Source organism: Anomalospiza imberbis, chromosome 1 (assembly GCF_031753505.1).
Source record: "Anomalospiza imberbis isolate Cuckoo-Finch-1a 21T00152 chromosome 1, ASM3175350v1, whole genome shotgun sequence".
NCBI lineage: Eukaryota > Metazoa > Chordata > Aves > Passeriformes > Viduidae > Anomalospiza > Anomalospiza imberbis.
The window spans coordinates 23,920,946-23,940,407 of record NC_089681.1 but is presented as its reverse complement, the minus strand read 5'-3'; the positions used below and the strand labels follow the sequence as shown (position 1 = coordinate 23,940,407).

At 41.3% G+C, this 19,462-nt stretch overlaps 1 protein-coding gene across 4 annotated transcripts in view; it reads left to right on the top strand.

Moving 5' to 3' along the window:
• The window catches only part of ESRP1 (epithelial splicing regulatory protein 1), a 52,262-nt gene that overhangs the window by 20,684 nt on the left and 12,116 nt on the right, over window positions 1-19,462 (top strand). For 2 of the 4 annotated variants that reach the window (XM_068184773.1, XM_068184747.1), the window contains exons 13-15: window positions 644-812; window positions 9,628-9,733; window positions 11,229-11,638. In XM_068184773.1, the coding sequence (XP_068040874.1) occupies window positions 644-812; window positions 9,628-9,718 (260 nt within the window). In that variant the 3' untranslated portion in view covers window positions 9,719-9,733; window positions 11,229-11,638. Of the gene's footprint in view, window positions 1-643; window positions 813-9,627; window positions 9,734-10,566; window positions 11,639-19,462 lie in introns of those variants that run through there. The other 2 variants (XM_068184758.1, XM_068184766.1) reach the window with 2 other exon arrangements.

Below are 19,462 nucleotides of genomic sequence, written 5' to 3'. Positions count from 1 at the left end.
CACTGGCTGTAACTCTGAATAGTGAAATTAAAGTCTTACTTTATCTAAAGCTTTATGTTCACTTTTATGGCAATGGGGAGAAGAGGAAAGCAAAGGAGGAGGGTGAGCTCTCATCAATGAGAATTTATTTAGGGCCTAACATCTTATTGAAACAGTACAAAGTATACTTTTTTTTTTAATTTAGTGTTAACACTTCAAGCTGCAAAGCCATGACTTTTCTCACTCTGCTGTTGATTAATGAAGGGATAAGCAGTACCAGGATGAAAGTCTTCTCTCTTTTGTTGAATGTTAAACAGATCTTTGTCATGGCGACTTCCTTCTTACTGTGTAGAAGTCTTGTAGTTCTTGAATGCAGACTTCATTAAAATCTGAGCCTATACAAGCAAAACTGACCTAGGTATCAGAAAGGGACCCTATTCCCAGAGCAAGAGGTGGTTTTTTGTGTATTTTTGACTTTACTGATGACTGGAGGCTGGGTGTAACACTTTTAGTCACACTTGCATTGGTGGCTCACATTCATTTTCTGTGGTGAACAAGGATGAGAAGATTGTGAAGGTTCCTGATGTACTGTGGAGTTGTGTGTGTATGTATTAACTCTGGAACTTCAGAGGTCCTAATCTATTTTCCATTTGCTCCCTTGTAGGCCTTTCACCCCCTGCCTACTCCTTTCCGGCTCCTGCTGCAGTTGTGCCAACAGAAGCTGCTCTGTATCAGCCATCCATGCTTCTGAACCCACGAACACTCCAGCCTTCCACAGCCTACTACCCTGCTGGGGCTCAGCTCTTCATGAACTACACAGCATATTACCCCAGGTAAAGCAGAGGAGAACCCAAGCAGCAACGAAGAAATCTTTTTTTTTTTTTTATTGTCCCCAGCAAATGCACAAAGCTCACAAAAGAACATTGTCTGCTCTGCTAAGGACTTGTGATACCAAGAACAGCTTGTTTGGTATCTTGTTCAGGGAAGCAATTTCAGAATAACTAGAGATTTTTCAAGTTTTAGGGTATTGCAGGTAGCAATGTTTGAGGGGCAGGGAGACTGGTTAGTGTGTTTGTTTGGTTGGTTTTTCTTTTTAACCTAGGACACACATTTAAGTGAGATTTTTTATTATTTTTGTTTCACTTAACATTCCTCTCAAACTTACTAGTTTGCTTTGTTATGCCCTCAGTGCAAATTGACATGTGCAGTACTTTCCCATGTCCATAAAGAAGCCCTTGCCCCCTCTTTAGAATGGGTGGACTGGGGTCTGCCTTGGCAACTTCTGAAATACTGCCTCTTTGTGTTTGTAACAAAGTAACTTTTGACCTTTATGATGAAAACTGTTTACTTCTATGACTACATATTGTACTGAATGCATACGTAATGTATATAGAGGCATGTGTTCTTCCTGTCCTCATAAACACCTCTCACAAAGGGCTTTTCTTCTGGATGTATTAGCTATCTGCTACAGAACAAAATCTCTGGATACCTGTTGCCCTCTGCAGTCATGAGGCCTTGGAAGAAGCCATGTTCCCTTTAAGCCATAAACCATTTCTTGTCTATTAGGAAATCTGCTAAACAACTCAAGTTTGTTTTTTTTTTTTTTTATCTCTGCAGCAGGGACCAAATAGCTACTTAGGAAGCTGTTAAGCAATATGAGCACTTCAATACCTGTGAGATAACAAAGGTTTTCTTATTACTTTACCTATATGTCTGTGAACTGACTGTGTTTTTTTATTAAAATGTTTCCTTCACTCATGAGTTACTTTCTATAAAGCCTTCAATATCTGTCTTATGGTTATGATATTACCAAACTCATCCTTGTTAATGTAAGATTAAGAAAAATAAAATTCCAAACTTGCACTGGCAATATAAAACAAGGTTCTCGATAACAGTTCTATATTTCATGAAAACATAATAGCAGTAATAGTCTGTGATTACTGACATGTTTTACTTCTTAAGATAAGAATAGACTGGCCACTGCAGGCTAAATGTGAGGCCCTAGTGATTTCTCACTGAATGAGCTCCCACATGTCTCATCACTGGCTGATTGGGCTGTGGGCATGTATGTTGGTCACAGACTGATCAATCCCAAGTCCCAAAATATCCTTTTTATATTCTTGTCTAACTGGCAGTTGTTCACTGTTTTTAGGAAACAATTATTACATAGCTTCTCTGCTAATTACAAATACTGCCCTTTTAAAGAAAATAATGAAAAATTTCTGGACTCAAGTTGGCTTCTTTGTTGTGAGATTTGGTGTTTAGGTATTGCTTTTCCATCCAGAATCTTTTATCTACAGACAATTTGTATATACTCCAATAGATGTAGTGATTCTTTGTAGAGGATGTTTTTGGCTTGGTTTTTTTGGGTTTTGTTTTGGTGGTTTTTGTTTGTTTCTTTTTTTTTTTTTTTTTTAATACCTACTGCTTTTCAGGTGAGTTCCTGTGCTTTGTCCAGGATGCAAAAAGTAATTGGGTCCATTTGAAGTAGCAATCAGAAGTCTCTTAAATGTAGCTTTCTGGTTCTGAAATTTAAGTTAGAAATTAAGTATGTGCAGCAGGAAAGAATGGGTCATCCTCTGTACTAAGTGTTCCATTTAAAAGCACATCCAGGAAATGTAATACAGAGCTGGTAGGTAATGATCAGACAATGGTTCATAAATCGAACTGGTGAATATATATGGAAATAAGGAAAACTTCTTTGAGCTGCTGCCAAAAGCTTCTACAACTTTTGTTTGCAAGGTCAAGTTGCTTTATAGTCCAACTCCATTTTCCACACAGAAATCAACTTACATGGTGGAAAGGAGGGAGATGCTGGTTTGGTTTTCAGCACCTGTCAGAAATCCTGACACTTTCAGGCTTGTCTTAGTGCTCTTACGGCTTTAGTGATGAAACCAGTGGTATAAAGAAATGGATACCTTCTAAGCTATTAAAATAGCTTTAGTGAACTCCTAGTGAAAAGGAGGGAGAGCAAGTTATTCAGGATCTGTCAGTCTTTGATATCACTGTTCAGCTTGTAATTATATCTGGCAACGTGTTCTGACAGCAAATCAGTGGTCTTGCTCTCTGTCTAGTCCCAAGCTTTTAAGAAAGAACAACAGGATTCATGGAAAGGAGTTTTCCTTTATCTAATCCTAGGTGTACTAGGTGCTATATCTACATTGGCAATATTAACTGCACTACTTGGCAATTGCTAACACATCCTATAGAAACTTCTACCATATACAAACTTGGAAGCTATTGCTACAGGGTAAACAGTTTTAAAACCAAGTTGACTCTTATTGTATTTGTTGAGTTCTAGTGCCATTTTAATCATTTTTAAGCAGTGCCTTTAAAGCCTCAAAAGTATCTGTCAAAATCCATTCAAGTAGTAATACATTTATGCTTTTTACTTTTTTTTTTAAAGTGCTTTAAATAGCATAGTGGGAAGAGGAGATTCTTAATTGTAGAACTCATAGCCAAAACATGATATGGAAACTGAAACCTGGTGAGGTTTCAAACAAACTGGATAAATTCCATGACAGGGAATTCAGTGTGAATTAGTGAATACACAGAAACCACACCTGGCTCAGGAAGTCCTTGAACTCAAAATAAGTGGAAGAGTGTTCTTCACTTTATGTCCTACGGTAAATTCTTGTGCTGTTGAAGCAAGGTGGGGAGGTAAATTTGTTCACACCTTTGTGGGACTTACCTTGATAGATCCAGGTACTGCTTGAGAGCATGGGTCTGTTCCAGTGTGTTTGTCTAATAGTGGCTAAGCTGGGGATATCTCCCTGTTGGGCCAATGTGTACAGTTCTCTCCATTGAGTGGTTTGAGTTAAAAGGCCTTTTTAAGTGATAAAGGTATGAATGTGACACTTGCTGCACAAGGAAATACAGGGTAATTAATGTCTTAGTGTTCTCATGTCTGCTTATGTCCCTTCCTGCTCTGGATAAGGTATGGGTTTTCTCATTATACACTAATAACGTTGTAGAAGTATATACATACGCAACATACATATAGCACTAATATTTATGTATGCATACATGCAGATGCATGTGTAAAAGTAAAATGACCAATCTGAGCAATAATCAAGGTTAGAAAAAGTCTTGCTTGTTCTCTGTGATGAATCAGATTCTCCATAATGATCATCATGGGAAACAAGTGAGTCTTTTCTAACCTTGGTTATTGCTCAGATTCTTATTGAAGCACAATTAAGTTACAGGGAATTTAAAACTGGCAAACCTAGGAACAAGTGGGCGTTACCATTCAGAGCTGCTGCCAGCAGCTTTGTTTACATATCTCTGTGTCTGGCTAACCAGCATCACTTGACAGAACTGGGTTAGGAAACAACCATATGTGTATTTAGCCTGGGAGCTCTGTCACAGATGGAGAACAGCAGCAGCCAGAACCAAAACCTCTTTTAGTTGTACTCACAGCATCACATCAACACTCTGGACCACATCTCTTAAACTCTTGTGATTTTGTTCTTATTATTATTTTTATGCTAAGTATGTTAGCTTGGATTGCATGAAATCACATCTGCAGTGATGGGCTCACTGGATATAAAAGCCTACTGGTGGCTTTTAGTTGTTGTCCAGTAAATGGAGTTCAAATGTTTTAAATAAAGTGTCTGAACTTGGGACTCTTCATGACCTGTCCTTGTTCCATTGAACTGCTCTCCATCATGAATTTGTCAAAATAATCTTAACTCTTTAGTTAATGTCACAAATTTGTCATGAGAATGATTGTTTGAGGGGACACTTAATTACTCACTTTTAAAATAAATGTAGCTTGCCAAGAAAATTAGAACGGCAGGGATGCCTTTAACTACTGCCATATTTCATTGGAGGAGGAGTGCATTGGCAGGGAAGACTAATTGTTGCATGCCTCCATAGGCTGTCATTATCCCTTCATTTGTAGGTTTTAATTAGTAAAACTGCCATGGTGTGTGAAAGCAGCAGAACAGTAATGCTCTGATCAACAGCTATCTGGATATCAGGACAGCAAAATTATTTAAATTAAAAAACCAAACCAAACAAACCCCACCTTTCTTCAAAGCTGGTACGCCTGTTAAAATGTTCCTGGTAGCTATGTCGAAGTTTTTACTCAGCCCACCATACAAAATGCTGCCATGGAGACTGGTGGGGACTTGTTCCTTTGCTTTGTTCCTTAATATACTCAATGACTTGATTTTCAGGTAGCAGCTCTTACTGTCATCTTCTGACTGTTCTCTGCTAACTAGTAAAACAATTGGATTTGTATGAGGGATTAATTGCTACAGCAACATTGTGCAAGCTTGCTGCAGTGATCAGTATGAGTATCATTCTTCCTTTTGCCTATTTACAACACAGTTCAGTAGTGGGAGAGAAGATGTGCCTGTTGTGCCTGAAGGCATGTGTGTCATCCATGCAGGTGGCTTTTTAAAACATTTGCAATGTTATTCATGGCACCAAAGTACATTGCTGGATGCTTCACTTTACTCAGAAGCAGCCTCCTACAGGGGTGTGTTAGAAAGTCCCAGCACTACTCAGGGCAGACTACTGCAGTCTTCTGTAGCAGAGCTTCTGGATCCATTCCCCCTACTTGTTGTTGTTGTGCTACCATGATCTTATCCAGCTGGGAAGTTGATTTCAGTAGGCCAGAGTGGGTTATCTAGTTAAATGTGGGGAAGGTATCTGTATTGAAGAGCTGTGTTTCCAGGGATGGAGGCTGGGTTGATCTTGGAATAAGACTTCTTGGACCTGAAAGGTTTTTTTTTTTTTTTTTAATTAAAAAAATGTATTCCTTGTTGAGTATACTATCTGTGATATTCCTCCATGATTGTGTAGGCATAGGGATCTAAATGTTTGTTTGATTAATGGGTGACCTGATGGTTTAGTGCTCCTACTTCTGCTGTTTGTCAAGTTATGCAGCCTTTCTTTCTTTAAATATGGATAAACATTCCAATCTTGGATCAGGAAAATTATTCTGGCTGTGTAAGTACTCTTGCTAGTAACATGTCTTGTTAGTTTTTGTGAACAAAGTACCATGTTAAAACTTTCAACTTTGGTGATTATACCACAAAATTTACTATTAACTTTTGTATGAACCACTTCTAAAAAAGCTTTATATTGAAGCTGCATTTCCTCATGGGCTGCTTTCCAGTAGTGAGCACTACAGGTATTATGCTGTATGCTGTAAGCTTGTGTACACCTGCACATTATAGTCATGTGCCATAGCAGCCCAAGGAGTATTTGGAAATCCCTGCCAGTTTCTGAAAAGATCTGCTGTTCACTGAAGTCTGGGATCATCTGTCAAATTTTCTTGAGTTTTTCTGAAAGTACTCTGTAATGTGTGTCTTTACTTTTTCTGTTGCTGCTGCTGGCAGAGGTGTTCTGGGTCTGCTGAGCTTCCTAGACCTAGAAAAGAGGGGCAATAACTTAATCTTGAAACACTAATGGATGAGTCTGACTGCTAGTGTGCCTCTGGGTATTACAGTAAGGAATATGAAGTAAGACTAACTTGCAAACAGGACCTGTCTTACAGTTCTGAAACAAATAGAAGCTGCTAATCAGTAGCTTGATGAAAGGATATTGTCGGTATCTGTCACAAAGCAGACACTTCACAAACAGAAAACTTTCAGGACTACAGATAAAAAAAAGTCAAAGGAAAAATAGAAAATCTGCAGGGAGAGAACTGAAGCCTCTAGATGGTGTCTATGCTCATATTTGTTCCTATGTGCAAATAGTGCTGGGTATGTTTGTGGTTCTCTTCATGGACCTGCAAGATACTTGGCAGAAATCTGAAAACCTGCTTGGTTACATATGCTGACTGCTCCCAACTCACACCCAGTTGTAATATAAACCACAGCTTCCTTCTGGATATTGGTATCTGTTAAGCAAATGTATAATGGAAAAACTTGTTAGGAAATCAGGAGAGACAGTGAGCCTCAATGTTTCCACATAATATTTTAGTGATGAATATTTGGGATCCCTTGAGGTGTATAAATGCTGCTTGAATGCCAACATCAACCTTCAGAACATGTGAAAACTTGTTCTTGTATCCAAAACTGATTTCTGAAACTTAATTGTTTTATTTTGAGATTCTTTGGAGAATACAATAATTTCAGAAATACTGATTGGAAAACATCCAATCTGCCTGTTGATGAGATTCAAGAAGAGGGATCAGTTCATAAGGAAAAAAGGTTTGCATTGGGAAATGCTTCATATCTTATTTGATTTCAAGAACTAGAGGGATATAAAAAGAGTTCAAGCTCTTGCACTGCATCATTATATAGTGGTATACACCTAAGAACAACTGTAGAAATACTTTCTGGCCTGATGTAAACCATGCAAGTGTTTGTTCATGAGGCTTATTTGATTTGAGAATATAGTTTGGAATACTTATCTTGTATGCCTGCCTAGACAATTTTCACTATGTTTTCATGGTCTTCTATTGACTTCTTTTCCATCTGGAGACATGACCACTCTAAGTCACTTGCTGCTGTTCCTCTGGGAGGTTGTCACCCCTCAGACTGGCAAACATAGAATTGGCTGGGAACAGTCCATGTGTTATCTTCTCGTAGGGAGTCGGAGCAGGTAGCACCCTTAGCCTTTGAGAAAAGCTATGAAAGACCTGAAAAGAATATCAATGTTTCTAACATCTACAGATTGAATATTTTGGGCATAAGAAAAGATTTTTCTTTATTACTCCTGAATAAATTATATTATTGTGGCATTAATATTGCTTTAAAAGAAGACCAGCCTGTCCTACTGTGGCACTAACCTTTAATATCTGGCAGTTGCCAGTGACCACAAAAAGATACTGTGTCTAAACAGTCCATGAAATATAAGTAAATGGAAGCAAATACTGCCTTGCTGGCAGCTGTGGGGAGCTCCATCCCCAGATGTATTTGTATCCAAACTGTGGATGAGCATATCTGCTATGGATTCATAACCTTATTCTGTAGCTACATTAAAAAATAAAGGTTGGAGACAGCATGTGATGGCTGTAAGTTCTAAAGCTGAATGGTGTACTGGTGGGGGAAGGCTTATTTTTGGCTTCATTAGTGTCATAAGCTGACCCCTGAATCTTATGTTTGAGCATCTGAGTAGCACAAAGGTGTACTGACTGTGGTAGTAGTTTTTTAGGGATCGGTATGACTACAACTGTAACAGAAGAGGCATGCAGGAAATAATTAGTGGGAAGTGTTGTGATACGTTTGTATGTAGATGGTTCTCTACAGCTTAAAGCCTTACCTTCCTACAGCTGTTTTTTCTGACAATAGGCTCAAAATTGACAAAAATGATTACAAGTGTTGTCCTTGGCACTAGGCTGTCTCTGCTATCTAGTGGAACCACCAGGGAAGGTGTTGTCACAAAGGTACCCAGGAATGCAGTTATGGGGATAAACAAGCACTATAAGCAGTTCCTGTGGAAAAAGGAAAAGCAGCTTTCTTTCTAGACATGGACAGCTGTTCCCTGTAGAAGCTGCAGTGTTAAACCTCAGTCAATTTCATTCACTTCCTGAAATACCTTGAAGAGGTTTCTCTGAACGGAGGCTATAAACATCTGTACGCTGTCTCCAGGAATGGCTTGTCTGCTGGATTTACTTGTTACCTGCTGTGATGAAATTATTCCTTTCCATACTTTGCTGCATAAAGATTACTTGGGGCCTTGCAAATAATGGGAACTTGGTGAGGTCAAGACTGAAAACCGGTGAGGACATGCTTGGGGGCAAATGTGCCTGCTGGACTTGGAAGCTACAGAGGCACTCAAGAAGATGAGCTTTAATTTAGGGAGGTAGAATATAGGCTAACACTCTAGGACTCATGTGGAGTGAGGACTCCTCCACAAGGCATCTTAGGACAGTAGCCTTCGGGCTAAACTTAGTCTTCATGAATACCAGCTCAGCTAGGGATTGAAACACCGATGTAAGGACATAAAGGGAAGACTGATAGAGCCCAGTAGATTTTTTTTGTGATATTTTCATAGCCTTGGGCTGGGAGAGCAGAAGTGGAGCTCATCTGGGAGCTACCTTTCTCGTGTGGTTTGGAGAGGTTATCCCAGGTCTAAGGAATAGCATTGAAATGGCAATGGAACTGGTTATGTGCTTGGTGCCATGCTCAGGAGATAAAGCAAAGTTATTGAGGTAGCTTTGAGCAAGAAGTATGAGCTCTTGGAGGAGTGAGGTCTTAATTTTTTAACTTCCATAAAATTCTAGAGTAATTAAGAGAAGTCAGCGACATCCTTCAGTATTAGCACAACTTTAGGAGTAAGTGGTCTATGCAAATCTATTTAGTATTGAACATGTTAACTTTTCCTTCAGAGAATTTGGGCATGTGTGGCTGTGCAGGAGGTGTTTGTCCCCAGGGTCACTCTCTTGAGGTCAGTCATTTGGGGCTGCCAGAGTCTGGGGACAGTGATCTTCAACAAGATCTTCAACAGTGATCTTCAACAACACCCATGTGTTGTGCTGTTAGGGAAAGCTTATTACCTCAGTGTTGTTTCTGTTATTGAATTGCTCTTAATGCCATGGTGGTGGGAGCATTATGAGTGTCTAATTCTGCAGCCTGAACTTTGACATCTGCCCAGCACTTCAAGAAAGGTTAAGGTTGCATAGCCAGCTGCTGTCTCTTTTCTGCACTAGTTTGGCTTCTGATTGCTTCTATCTTAACTTGTTTGTAGTATGCAGCAGAGGACGGACTTGTACACACAAATCATGCGGCCAGGACAGTGTCCAAAGAATGGATTTGCATTTAAAGGCCCCAGCAGTTAGACTTCCTTAGTGAAGGTAAGGATAACAAACCCCAGGAGATAGGGTTTGTGGGTATCATGGTGTTTTATTCAGATAACCACCATAATTTGTCATTTGCTGCCCTGAGAAGGTGGCTACACTTTGCTGTGTCCAGAATGTCACACTGCAATATGTGAAACCCTATGAAAGCCATAATTTAAAGGATTTTAACTACTCCGGTCATCTTAAGGGCTGCTGCTTTACATGTTTCCCAGGACTTCGAATGCATGCTACTTCAAGCTTTAATAGCAGTACTGAGAGCCTGCAGAAAGCATCTCAGAGCCAATTTTCTCTGTGGAGAAAAGTGTGGAGATGATGTTACTCTCCTAGCAATGCACTAAAATGAGGTGTTGGTTAGACAGAATAAGCCACTTTCTTAGGTAACTACAGAATCCAGTGTCTAAGTTTCACACTGATATAAAATTGCAGTAATGATGTAGTTTGTATAATAGCAGCTACTCTCTTGCTTTTGTGAGCCTTCTGATCAGGCCACTTCAACCTTTCAAGTTTGGTTTACTTGATCTTCTGTATAGGAACAGTCAAAGGGTGAAGTCACCCAGAAAGCATTTGTGCAGAAAAATGCAAGTTGAACTGCAAAACAGTGTATTGATGGACCATGAGACTTAGAGTGTTGTAGTCTCAGAGGAAGAGATAAAAATGTATTTGCAAAAAATGCTTCTGTAATCTCTAGTCTTTAAAAAAAATACATTGTCAAAGAAGTGATTAGATTTTTCATGCCTCTTTCTTTCCTCTCTTCATTTTTCAGCTTTCCCCCTGAAAAATAGCAACAAAACTATCTGTTTTTTCTAATTCTTCTGCTTTTGACACAGACAACTTAGCCCAGGGTGTAATCTACGTCTGGTCAAAACCTTTACCTGCAGCATCACCTCACTGTCATCTGTTCCAAATGTGCTACTTTTGCATGTGTATAAGTGGCCATCTCAGCTCGTTGTCTAACAAGCTGGCCTTTAGCTGGATTGATGAAGCTAAAACCCATCCCTGCACTGACAGTCGGAGCCATAATTAGCTGCTTAGTGGACTCCTGGCCAAACTATGCTACATCACTTCCCATCCACTTATTGTGTTGCCATCCAGTGACTAGATCAGGAAGCTAATCCAGCTGGGAAAACTCATGGGGTTTTTCTTTGTTTTCAGCCAGTTTACAGCTTAGCAGTGCTAGTGCCTGTGTTGGCCCAGGGACAGGAAAGTAGAAATGGCTGAAGCAAGCACTGAGAGATAGTCATGGCATTGCCATGGTGGACTTGATTTTAAAGCTTCACCTCTATAGGTAAAAGGTCATGTAATAGTGAATAAATTCTGGTGTACTTGTGTGAAGCAGTCTTAACTTTAGTAGAAAATGTCACTAAAACTGTGTGTAAGGTGAAAACTAAAGCTTTTGGTTCTTCTGTAAAGATTTTTAATTTAGAAAATCAAGAAATTTATATTTGCTTTTATCATGGTGTTCAGTGACCTGCACAACTCTTTCATGCAGATTCCTCTACCCTTTCTGATGTTTTGAACAAACACAACAAGCCTAGATGGAGATTTTGATTATGTTTCCAGCTTTATTGCTTCTCAAGCCAATTGTGCTCAAGAGAAAAACCACCAGAACTCTGGAAGTGACCAGATGGATCTGTTATTGTTTTAAAGTTCATGCACGATTTTCAGACATGCACACACAGACCACTAAACCCTTCACCGAGAGCACAGGTGCTGAAATTGTGCAAGTCCTTCAGGGCATCTGCTTGATAAAGTATTAAGCTCCTCTTAACACAAAAATTGTTCAGCCTGAGCCTACAAAATCTGATCTCTTTTGTTCTTTGAAATAGCAAAAAAGTCATTTTTACATAATTTTGCACAGAGTTTAAAATTGTTCTTTTTAATTAAAGTGTTTTACAACCTGTAATTTTGCATTTGACATTTTAATAAAAAAAGTCTTTTGTCTTGTATATATTTGTCTAATCTCTGCAAAAGGAGCCACTGTAAACTTTATATGCAGGTGGATTTTACACAGCGTAGAAATAATTAGGAATGTAAAATGGATTATCTAAGGAAAAAAAATGCTGTGACTTTGTAAAAAATGTGTGGGATGTTAAATGCTTTGTCTCTGATTCTTATCTTTTGTACACTTTTCCTATGCACTCAAGTATTTAAATTTAGAAAGGCTTGCAGGAGTAGGCATTTTCAAACTTGGATCATACTGTGTACTCAGAAAATGAGAAATGCAGTTAACCTCTCTGCTGTGGTCCTACTTTTGTATTTCCACTTCATGCTCTCCCCACCCTTCTGGGTGTTTGACTGTCTCCTATGCAAGAAAAGCAATGTGACCTGTAGTTAAGACCCAGTGCCTTGTCTGCTCTAGAGAGGGTCAGTCAGAGCTGGTAGTTTGAGCTTGGTCTCTCTGGACTACAGCCAGTAACCCAGCACCACAATTGTCACTCTTAGCAGAGAAATCAATGCTATGCATGCTCTTAAATAACTGCTGTCTCTTTGCAGCCCTGAGTCTCCCTGCCTGCCCTGAGCCTGGGCTTCAGGCACAGGAGTAGATCACTACACCTTTCCATGGCAATTAAAATCCTCATTTGTGCTGAAGAAAGGGGGAAGGAAACCCTGAAATAGAGATGTATGAGGCTAAAAGGGGCAAATTGGATCGGTTCTTTGGCATGTTCAAAATAAATATTGCAGAACTGAGGAACGCAAGCATTTTAGGTAGGTGGTGCTGTAGGAGTTTTTAGTTACCATGAACCCAAATCCACCACAGTGCGTTGGCCTTGGTATCCCTGAAAGTAAGTACAAGGGAATAAAGAGCAAAAGAGAGTGGTGGGGTGACAAATCAGAAAAAGTCTTCTAGGCAAGGCAAGTGCTAGTCTCATTTCTAGTATCTAATTTAAAAATTTTAATCTTTCCCCCTTTAATTCTTCCTTGGTTATTGCCCTTCTCTTTCCTTGGTGCAACCCTCCCCTGCTCACTACAGCCATAGTAATTTAGATTTACATTTTATCCTGGAAAACTTCATACTATTACAGTCTAAAGTATTTGACAGGGCCTTTTTTTAAATTACTGTTCTGTAAACATTGAATATGATTAATTGATGCAAGATACTTTTAAATGGTATTTCCAACTTTTCCTTCTGAGAAAATGGTTCTGCCTTTAATTATGTAGCACAATTACAAATTAGTAGTTATGCATAAGGAGAATTAGCCTATATAAGCCACTAGGGAAATGATGGGGGAATAGAATTTTTGCCTATTAACTGTGCAGGAATATCTCGAGTGTGCAAATAGAGACAGACAATGAGGGGATGGGAAGCAGTAGGCCAGAAAAAGTTTGGAAATATAAATCACAGACTGAATGCAAAAATAATTAAATGCTTTTGCAAAAACAAACTTTATGTTAACATAACATAACTTTATGTTATGTTAAATGGGCTTTTTGTTTGGGATACCTTTGTATTTTTCCAAGTATTCTCTACAGTGTAACTGTAAAGCTTAATCAAAAACTTATAACCAATAATTTGCTCAAAAATGCAGAGTGAAGAGAGGCAATGTGAAAACAGCTCCCCCAGGTCTGCTGAAGGCATTAAAATTGCTTTGTTTGGTGAAAGGAGGCTGGGGAGAAGTGTGAAAACAGTATATTAAAAATGTGGCTACAAAGAAAGAAGGAATAAATTCTTCCTGTTGTGCATGGGACCAGAAGTGAGGGATGGAGTTACAGGGATTAAGGGTTTTGAACAAACCTTCTCCTACCAGCAGTAGTTGTAGTTAAATACTGATCTGAACTGCCTGGGGAGGCTGCACGGTCTCCACCCTGGTAATCTTTTGGGACTGGTTGGCCAAGCACTTATCAGAAATAGCACTGGTATAACTGGTCCCACTGTCAGGCAGAGATGTGGACAAGATGTCCTCTTCAGATGTTCATCTTTGTGATGATACTGCTTTTTTCTTAGGGCCCTGACCTCAGATATTATAAAGTGAGCTGTACATCTTAGCCCCCAACTCAGATCATACATATCTTGCCTATCATGTTTGGGAATTTTTAGATTCTGTATTTTCAGAACTGAATCCTTTATATTGCTTTTCAATATGTTTCTGTTTAAATTCATTACAAAGTTAAATATCATTTAACCTAAAGCTGAATAGAATATTATTTCCCTGTTATAATGTATGTTTGTTTAGAAAACAGACAAGAAATATTTCCTACAGAAGGGGGAAATGTGTGTATTCTGTTTTCTTCTTGCAAAATTAGTTGGTGAATCTCACAGCTTTGCTATCCCTTAATATCTGCATTATCTCAGTTAAGCAGGCTCTTAGCTAGAGGCAGTTTTATTTATTTAAGCAGGAAAGCCTGAGACTCCATAGTAAAGATGAAAGTCCAATTCCACAGTGTAACTTTCTTGAGTTTAAGAGTATGGGTTGAACTTGAGATGGGAATCTATCACTCATGTGTTTGAATGTGTAAAGAACTTATAATATGAAGGTAACTGGAATTAATCTGAAAAAAAAGTGAAAATATATATTATACTTTCATAAAGACTATATTTAAATGTCTTGTGTTACATGGAGAAAGTTCTTCTTTCTTTTCTTTTTCTATGCTCCCACCTCTGCCCTGTTCTGCTTTTCCTAGCATCACCTCCTCAGCCTCTCTGGAGCTGGGAATAGGGTAGAGTTGGGCTGTGCCTCTGGGACTGGGGAGAGGGAAGGGGATGAGAGGAGACCCAAAGCACCAACCATCCTGAGCAAATGTCAAAGTGCTGCCCCAGGAGGGAGGATGACAAAGGGCAGGCATGGTCCACTGCCCAGCATCTCCCATCCAGACCATGTCCCTTTCTGGTGCTGTACTCAGGGAAGGAGCCTGTGTTTGCTGGGCTTGCCAAGCCCTCAGAACAGCTGGTTATTTCAGCATGTGCTCAGACAGGCACTGTCAGCTCGTGGAGCCACACAAACTCCTTGCTTTGTTGTTGTTGAATCGTTAATCACTTGAATGGAGATGTAAACAACTGTGCTCTCTTGTAGACTCACCCAGAAAGGAGCCAAGTGATCCTTTTACACACTATAGGTCACTCTGGGCAGTCAGAGCGAGTGTAAGCAAGATGAGTTTGTTTTCACCCACCTCTGCCCTGCTTGGTTTGTGAAGCTGATGGAAGGTTATGCTGCACAAAAGGAAACAAAGGAAAAAAGTTGTTTTCATGGTGTAAATGGAACCTGGTGATAAAAACTGTTCTCCTGTGGCTCTGGCATGTCGCATGGCCACATCGTTCCTTGGTGTACTACCTGCATCTCCCCAGGCAATGTGGTTCTGGTCTGCTCTGAGAGCTCCTGCAGTGAGACACGGCAGTAACAGAGTTGCAGCAAACCCTGCTGAAAGGACATACAGCCAAAGCACTGCCTACAGAACCAAGCTGGAAAACAGCTGGAAAAGCTGACTGTGAGTGCACTGAGAAAAGTTATTAAATACCAGTCTCATGTCTTTGTTTGTGAGAAATGTGGCTGTACACATCAGCCTGGCTGGGCGTGAGGGAGATGACTGAGTGGCCATAGCTGAGCAAGGAGCCCACGTGAACTCCAGTAAGCCCTACCCTGACTGGCTCTCATTGTCTATGACAAACTGTCTGAAACACAGAATTATCATATCATCTCACACCTGAACTTTGGGGGTTTTTTTCAACTTTATCTCTTCAGTTAATGAAATATATCACTTCTGCCTACAAGATATGCCCCTATTATCCTGGGGCCATGATTTCATAGTATGAAAGTGTGAAAATCCCTTCTTCCCTCATCAGCCATGCTTGTACCCAGCCCTGTGCTACCACACACCACCTTGAGTCCTGAGCATAGCTCTGAGAGTCAAGGGCATTCTTGGGCACAGAGAAGCAACAGAGATCTTTAACTACTCTGTAGATAGCTAATACTGAGCACAGTTTGGAGCTGGATCAACAATGGTGACTGCACACACAAGGGAGGCCCAGTGCTGAGCCAGAAATGAGCAGTGTAGAGCCAAGGAGCACCATCAACAACATAGGTCTGTCACTAGAGCAGCATGGGATCACAGGCCATGAAACAGCCTGAGAAGACCTAGGGGGAATTTAGGGCAGGCCAGATGGAGACTCTCCCCCAGATGATAGTACTAGCACATCAAATCATCCCACGCTCAGTCAAGATTTCCCATGATGGACAAATGGGGGGAAGAAGCTTATCCCACCCAGTCTTATTGCACCACAGAAGAGAAATCAAATGCAGGAGTGGTTTGGACCTCAAAAGCTACAAGCTTTGTCTGCCCAAGCAATTAATGACTAATCTCATGCTGATTTGTGAGCCTGACTGGTAATAAAAGAGTGGGCCTGGGCTCACCACGGTCAGGGAGCCTGGAAGGGGAGTGCTGAGGCCCTGGTGTGAATTGCTGCTGGTTATTGGGAGGTTTGGGCAGGAGCTGAGGCTGTATGAACTCAGCTGCAGTGAGATCCTTGATGGGCAGGGACAGAGGGAGAAAGGGACAGAAGAGAGTCCTCTATCGCTTGGCTGCAGTCACATTTAAGTGCACTTAGCAGTAAGAGCCCACCACAATATCACAGGAATTAAATGAGAATGTACAGAAATGAGTGCAGAGAAAATTAAAGATGGCCTACATTAATCAGCAAGCCTGGTTTGCTTTTTAGAGAGCTGCTACGCATTGGTGCCTGCAGAGAGAATCTGTCCATCGTTGTGTAGAGAAGCGTCAGCAGCAGAATGGGATTTTGTGCATGCTCGCTCTGAGATCTCTAACACCAATCTCATGTCTTGTGTCCTTCCATGCACAGGAGCAGTTCCATGGGCTGCTGCAATCCAGAGCCTGCTGGCTCTGTCCATGCTGCCCGTGTGTTGCTCCACCTGCCCCTCTGGCTTCCAGGAAACGAAGGATCACCGTGGCTTTGCTTAGCTTCCAGTCTCAGCCCGTACATCAAAGCCAGCATCAGGTTACAGAGGAAGGTGCCTGCTGCAAGCTCGCCAGCAGTCCCAGCTTTCCGCAGGCACCAGCAGCGCCTGCCACGTGCTCACCACATGGAAAGGCGCACAGCAGCGCTTCACCTGCATTTTTTAGGAGACTGATGTGTAACTTGGAGTGCAAGATTCAGGCCAAATACAGAACAAAGCAGCCCATGTATTAAAAAGTTTCAGCCCATGCAAGTCTGCCTTCAGGCAAGGTGGGAAGGGATATTACATGGAAAAAATGTCACTTAAAAGCTATCACAAAGTAAGCATGAGGTGACAGAGTGACATTACCAGAGCATCCCACTGCTTGTAAGCCAGCCCTGAAATACAGTTACAACCAGATTGGGAAAAACTAGTAAGGCAGATTTGAGACATTAACTTAACACTTGATTCTTTCTCTGACAGTGACTGCAAAAATAGTATGGAATGGCATGACATGTTCATTATTTCTTTCTGACTTCAGGTTAAAAAGCAGCCTGTGTTCAAGGAGACTGTACCCAAAGCTCCAAACCCAACCTGATCTCAAAATCTCAGGCAGGCTGGGTCTCCTTTCCATGTGTGGCCACCAATTGCAGCTGCTCTGCAGGTTCAATAACAGCCTTGCTGGTGAAGGCTTCTGACTGTGCAGTGCCTTGGGTTACAACCAGCTGGGGAGCTCACGGGCTGTGGGGGCCCTTGGTCTGCAATGCTGCTGGAGCATCACACAACATCACTGTGGATGTTCTTCCCCCCCACTGCTCTCCAAGCAGGATCAAAAAGGTATCATGAGGTAAAAAAAAATAAATAGTGACAATGTAAAAGTGAGTGCTGTGCTCAGGGCACTAACGGCATATTTGAGGTCATTACTCAGATCTTCATCCTTTGTCAGGAAAAAAGAGGAAAACAGTGTTTGGGAAAAAGCTGGGAGCCTCTGGCACAGCCAACCCATCTTCATGGGCAGCACCCTGCTCAGCAGAATCAATCCACCCAACCCAGCACTGTGTGGCAAGTGGGAAAAACTGCCTGAAACCAAGCTCTTGACCACAAAGGGTTTGAGAGTATATTCCACTTCTGGCCTATTGTGCAGGTGATTTTCTTCACCTCCCAACTCATTATAAAACCTATGAGCTGTGACCAGCTTTTTTGTTGCTACAAGCAAGTAATTCTGCTATTGACATGTCTGTCTGTGGCACAGTGAGACCTGGCATCACCTCCATCAGCTAAGGCTGCGGCCACAGAGAGCACTTCCCAGCCCGAGAAGATGGAGCCTGGTAGGTGGAAATACAAAAAGGCAGTGTCTTCCAAATCTTTCTCTGTATGTGCTCTGGGATAAATGTACAGCAGCTGAACCAACTGGAAGGAAGGCCATTTCAGGTTTAATTAAATGAGCAGACTGAGGAACTAGACGCAAGAATAAAGAATAAAGAATAAAGAATAGCTGCTGCTTCTCCAGGAGACAACTTCAGAGCTTGGGGCTGGTTTGTGGATGGGCCCTTTCTCCTGCTCCTGTCTATGAGAAAACCACTGTATTGTCTTGGCATGTAGGTGACTTGAACTGATATCAGTGGTGATCATACACTTGCACTGGAGGGGAAACTGAGCTTTCCTTGATGGCAGACGCTGGCTCTCCCTGCAGTGCACACCAGGATCACCTGACAAAGCCCACCAGGGTGATGCACAACACACTTCAGGTACTGACAGATTTACAGAATGCTGCTTAAGGTAGGAGGCAGCTGCACAGCAGATGTAAAAGGTGCCTGCACATTCTTACTTTGCTGTGTTCAACTCAACTGAACTAATAAGACGAAAGGCAATTTCAAAGCACCTTGCAGATTACCTTGTCCAAGAGCTTCTTAACAGCTCACACAATTAAAGTGCATTTGATCTAAAAATACAGCATCAGTCGTGACAGTGTGTAATAGCTGCAATGTTTTAACCCAGGAGAATCAGCTCTGTTAAGTGTATCACGTTACAACTGATGGCACCTGGGAGTAGCATCTGTGTTTCTGGGTCAGTCTTTCAGATCCCATTTTGTCAGACTAAAAGGGACTGAACCTCTCCTACCTAAAACGTAACAGCTCTCTCTGTGCTGTGCACTCCAGTAAATCTAATGGCTAGCAACAGTGCAACAGAAGTCACACGTGCAGCTGGTGAGAGCGCTGGTGTCTGTGATTTAGACCATCCTGAAATCGGTCTCTGGCACCCCATTTCACTGCAATTTGGGTGCTATGGAAGTTTCCTGCTGTTGAGTGATTTCTGTTGTTTCAAACCTGACAGTGCCCACTCTGTACCTCCTGCCCCACCCTGCAGAGCTTACCCCGGTCCCACTCTCTGAACACTCCGTGACAGCAGAGTCCGAGCAACTGCTGGTCTCAGGGAACCTGAGCAAAAACCTTACTTTTTGCCATCCTAGTGGTCTGACTTCTCTTGGGTTTAGCACAAGATGGCTACAAGCATTATCTATAAGCAAGGGAAAGTGCAAACAGCTTTTATCTCCACAAAACCAGGCAGTGTGTCCCCCCACCGGCTTGGGGTCAACAGCGTCTATCTGAGAGGTTAAAAACTAACAACCTCTTATCTACAAAACCTCTTGCAACACCGAGACCTGAGATATCTTGTTTTCTGGCTCTTGAGACAAAGACCGTGGCTTAGGTTGACACTTTAAAGTTTCATTTTGCCAGTTGGGAGTTTGCAGGGCTTTGTGTGTACCATCCCTGGCCAAACAGCCACATCATGGGGCTGCTGTTATCACAAAAGTGAAACCTATTTAAACTGTCATCCT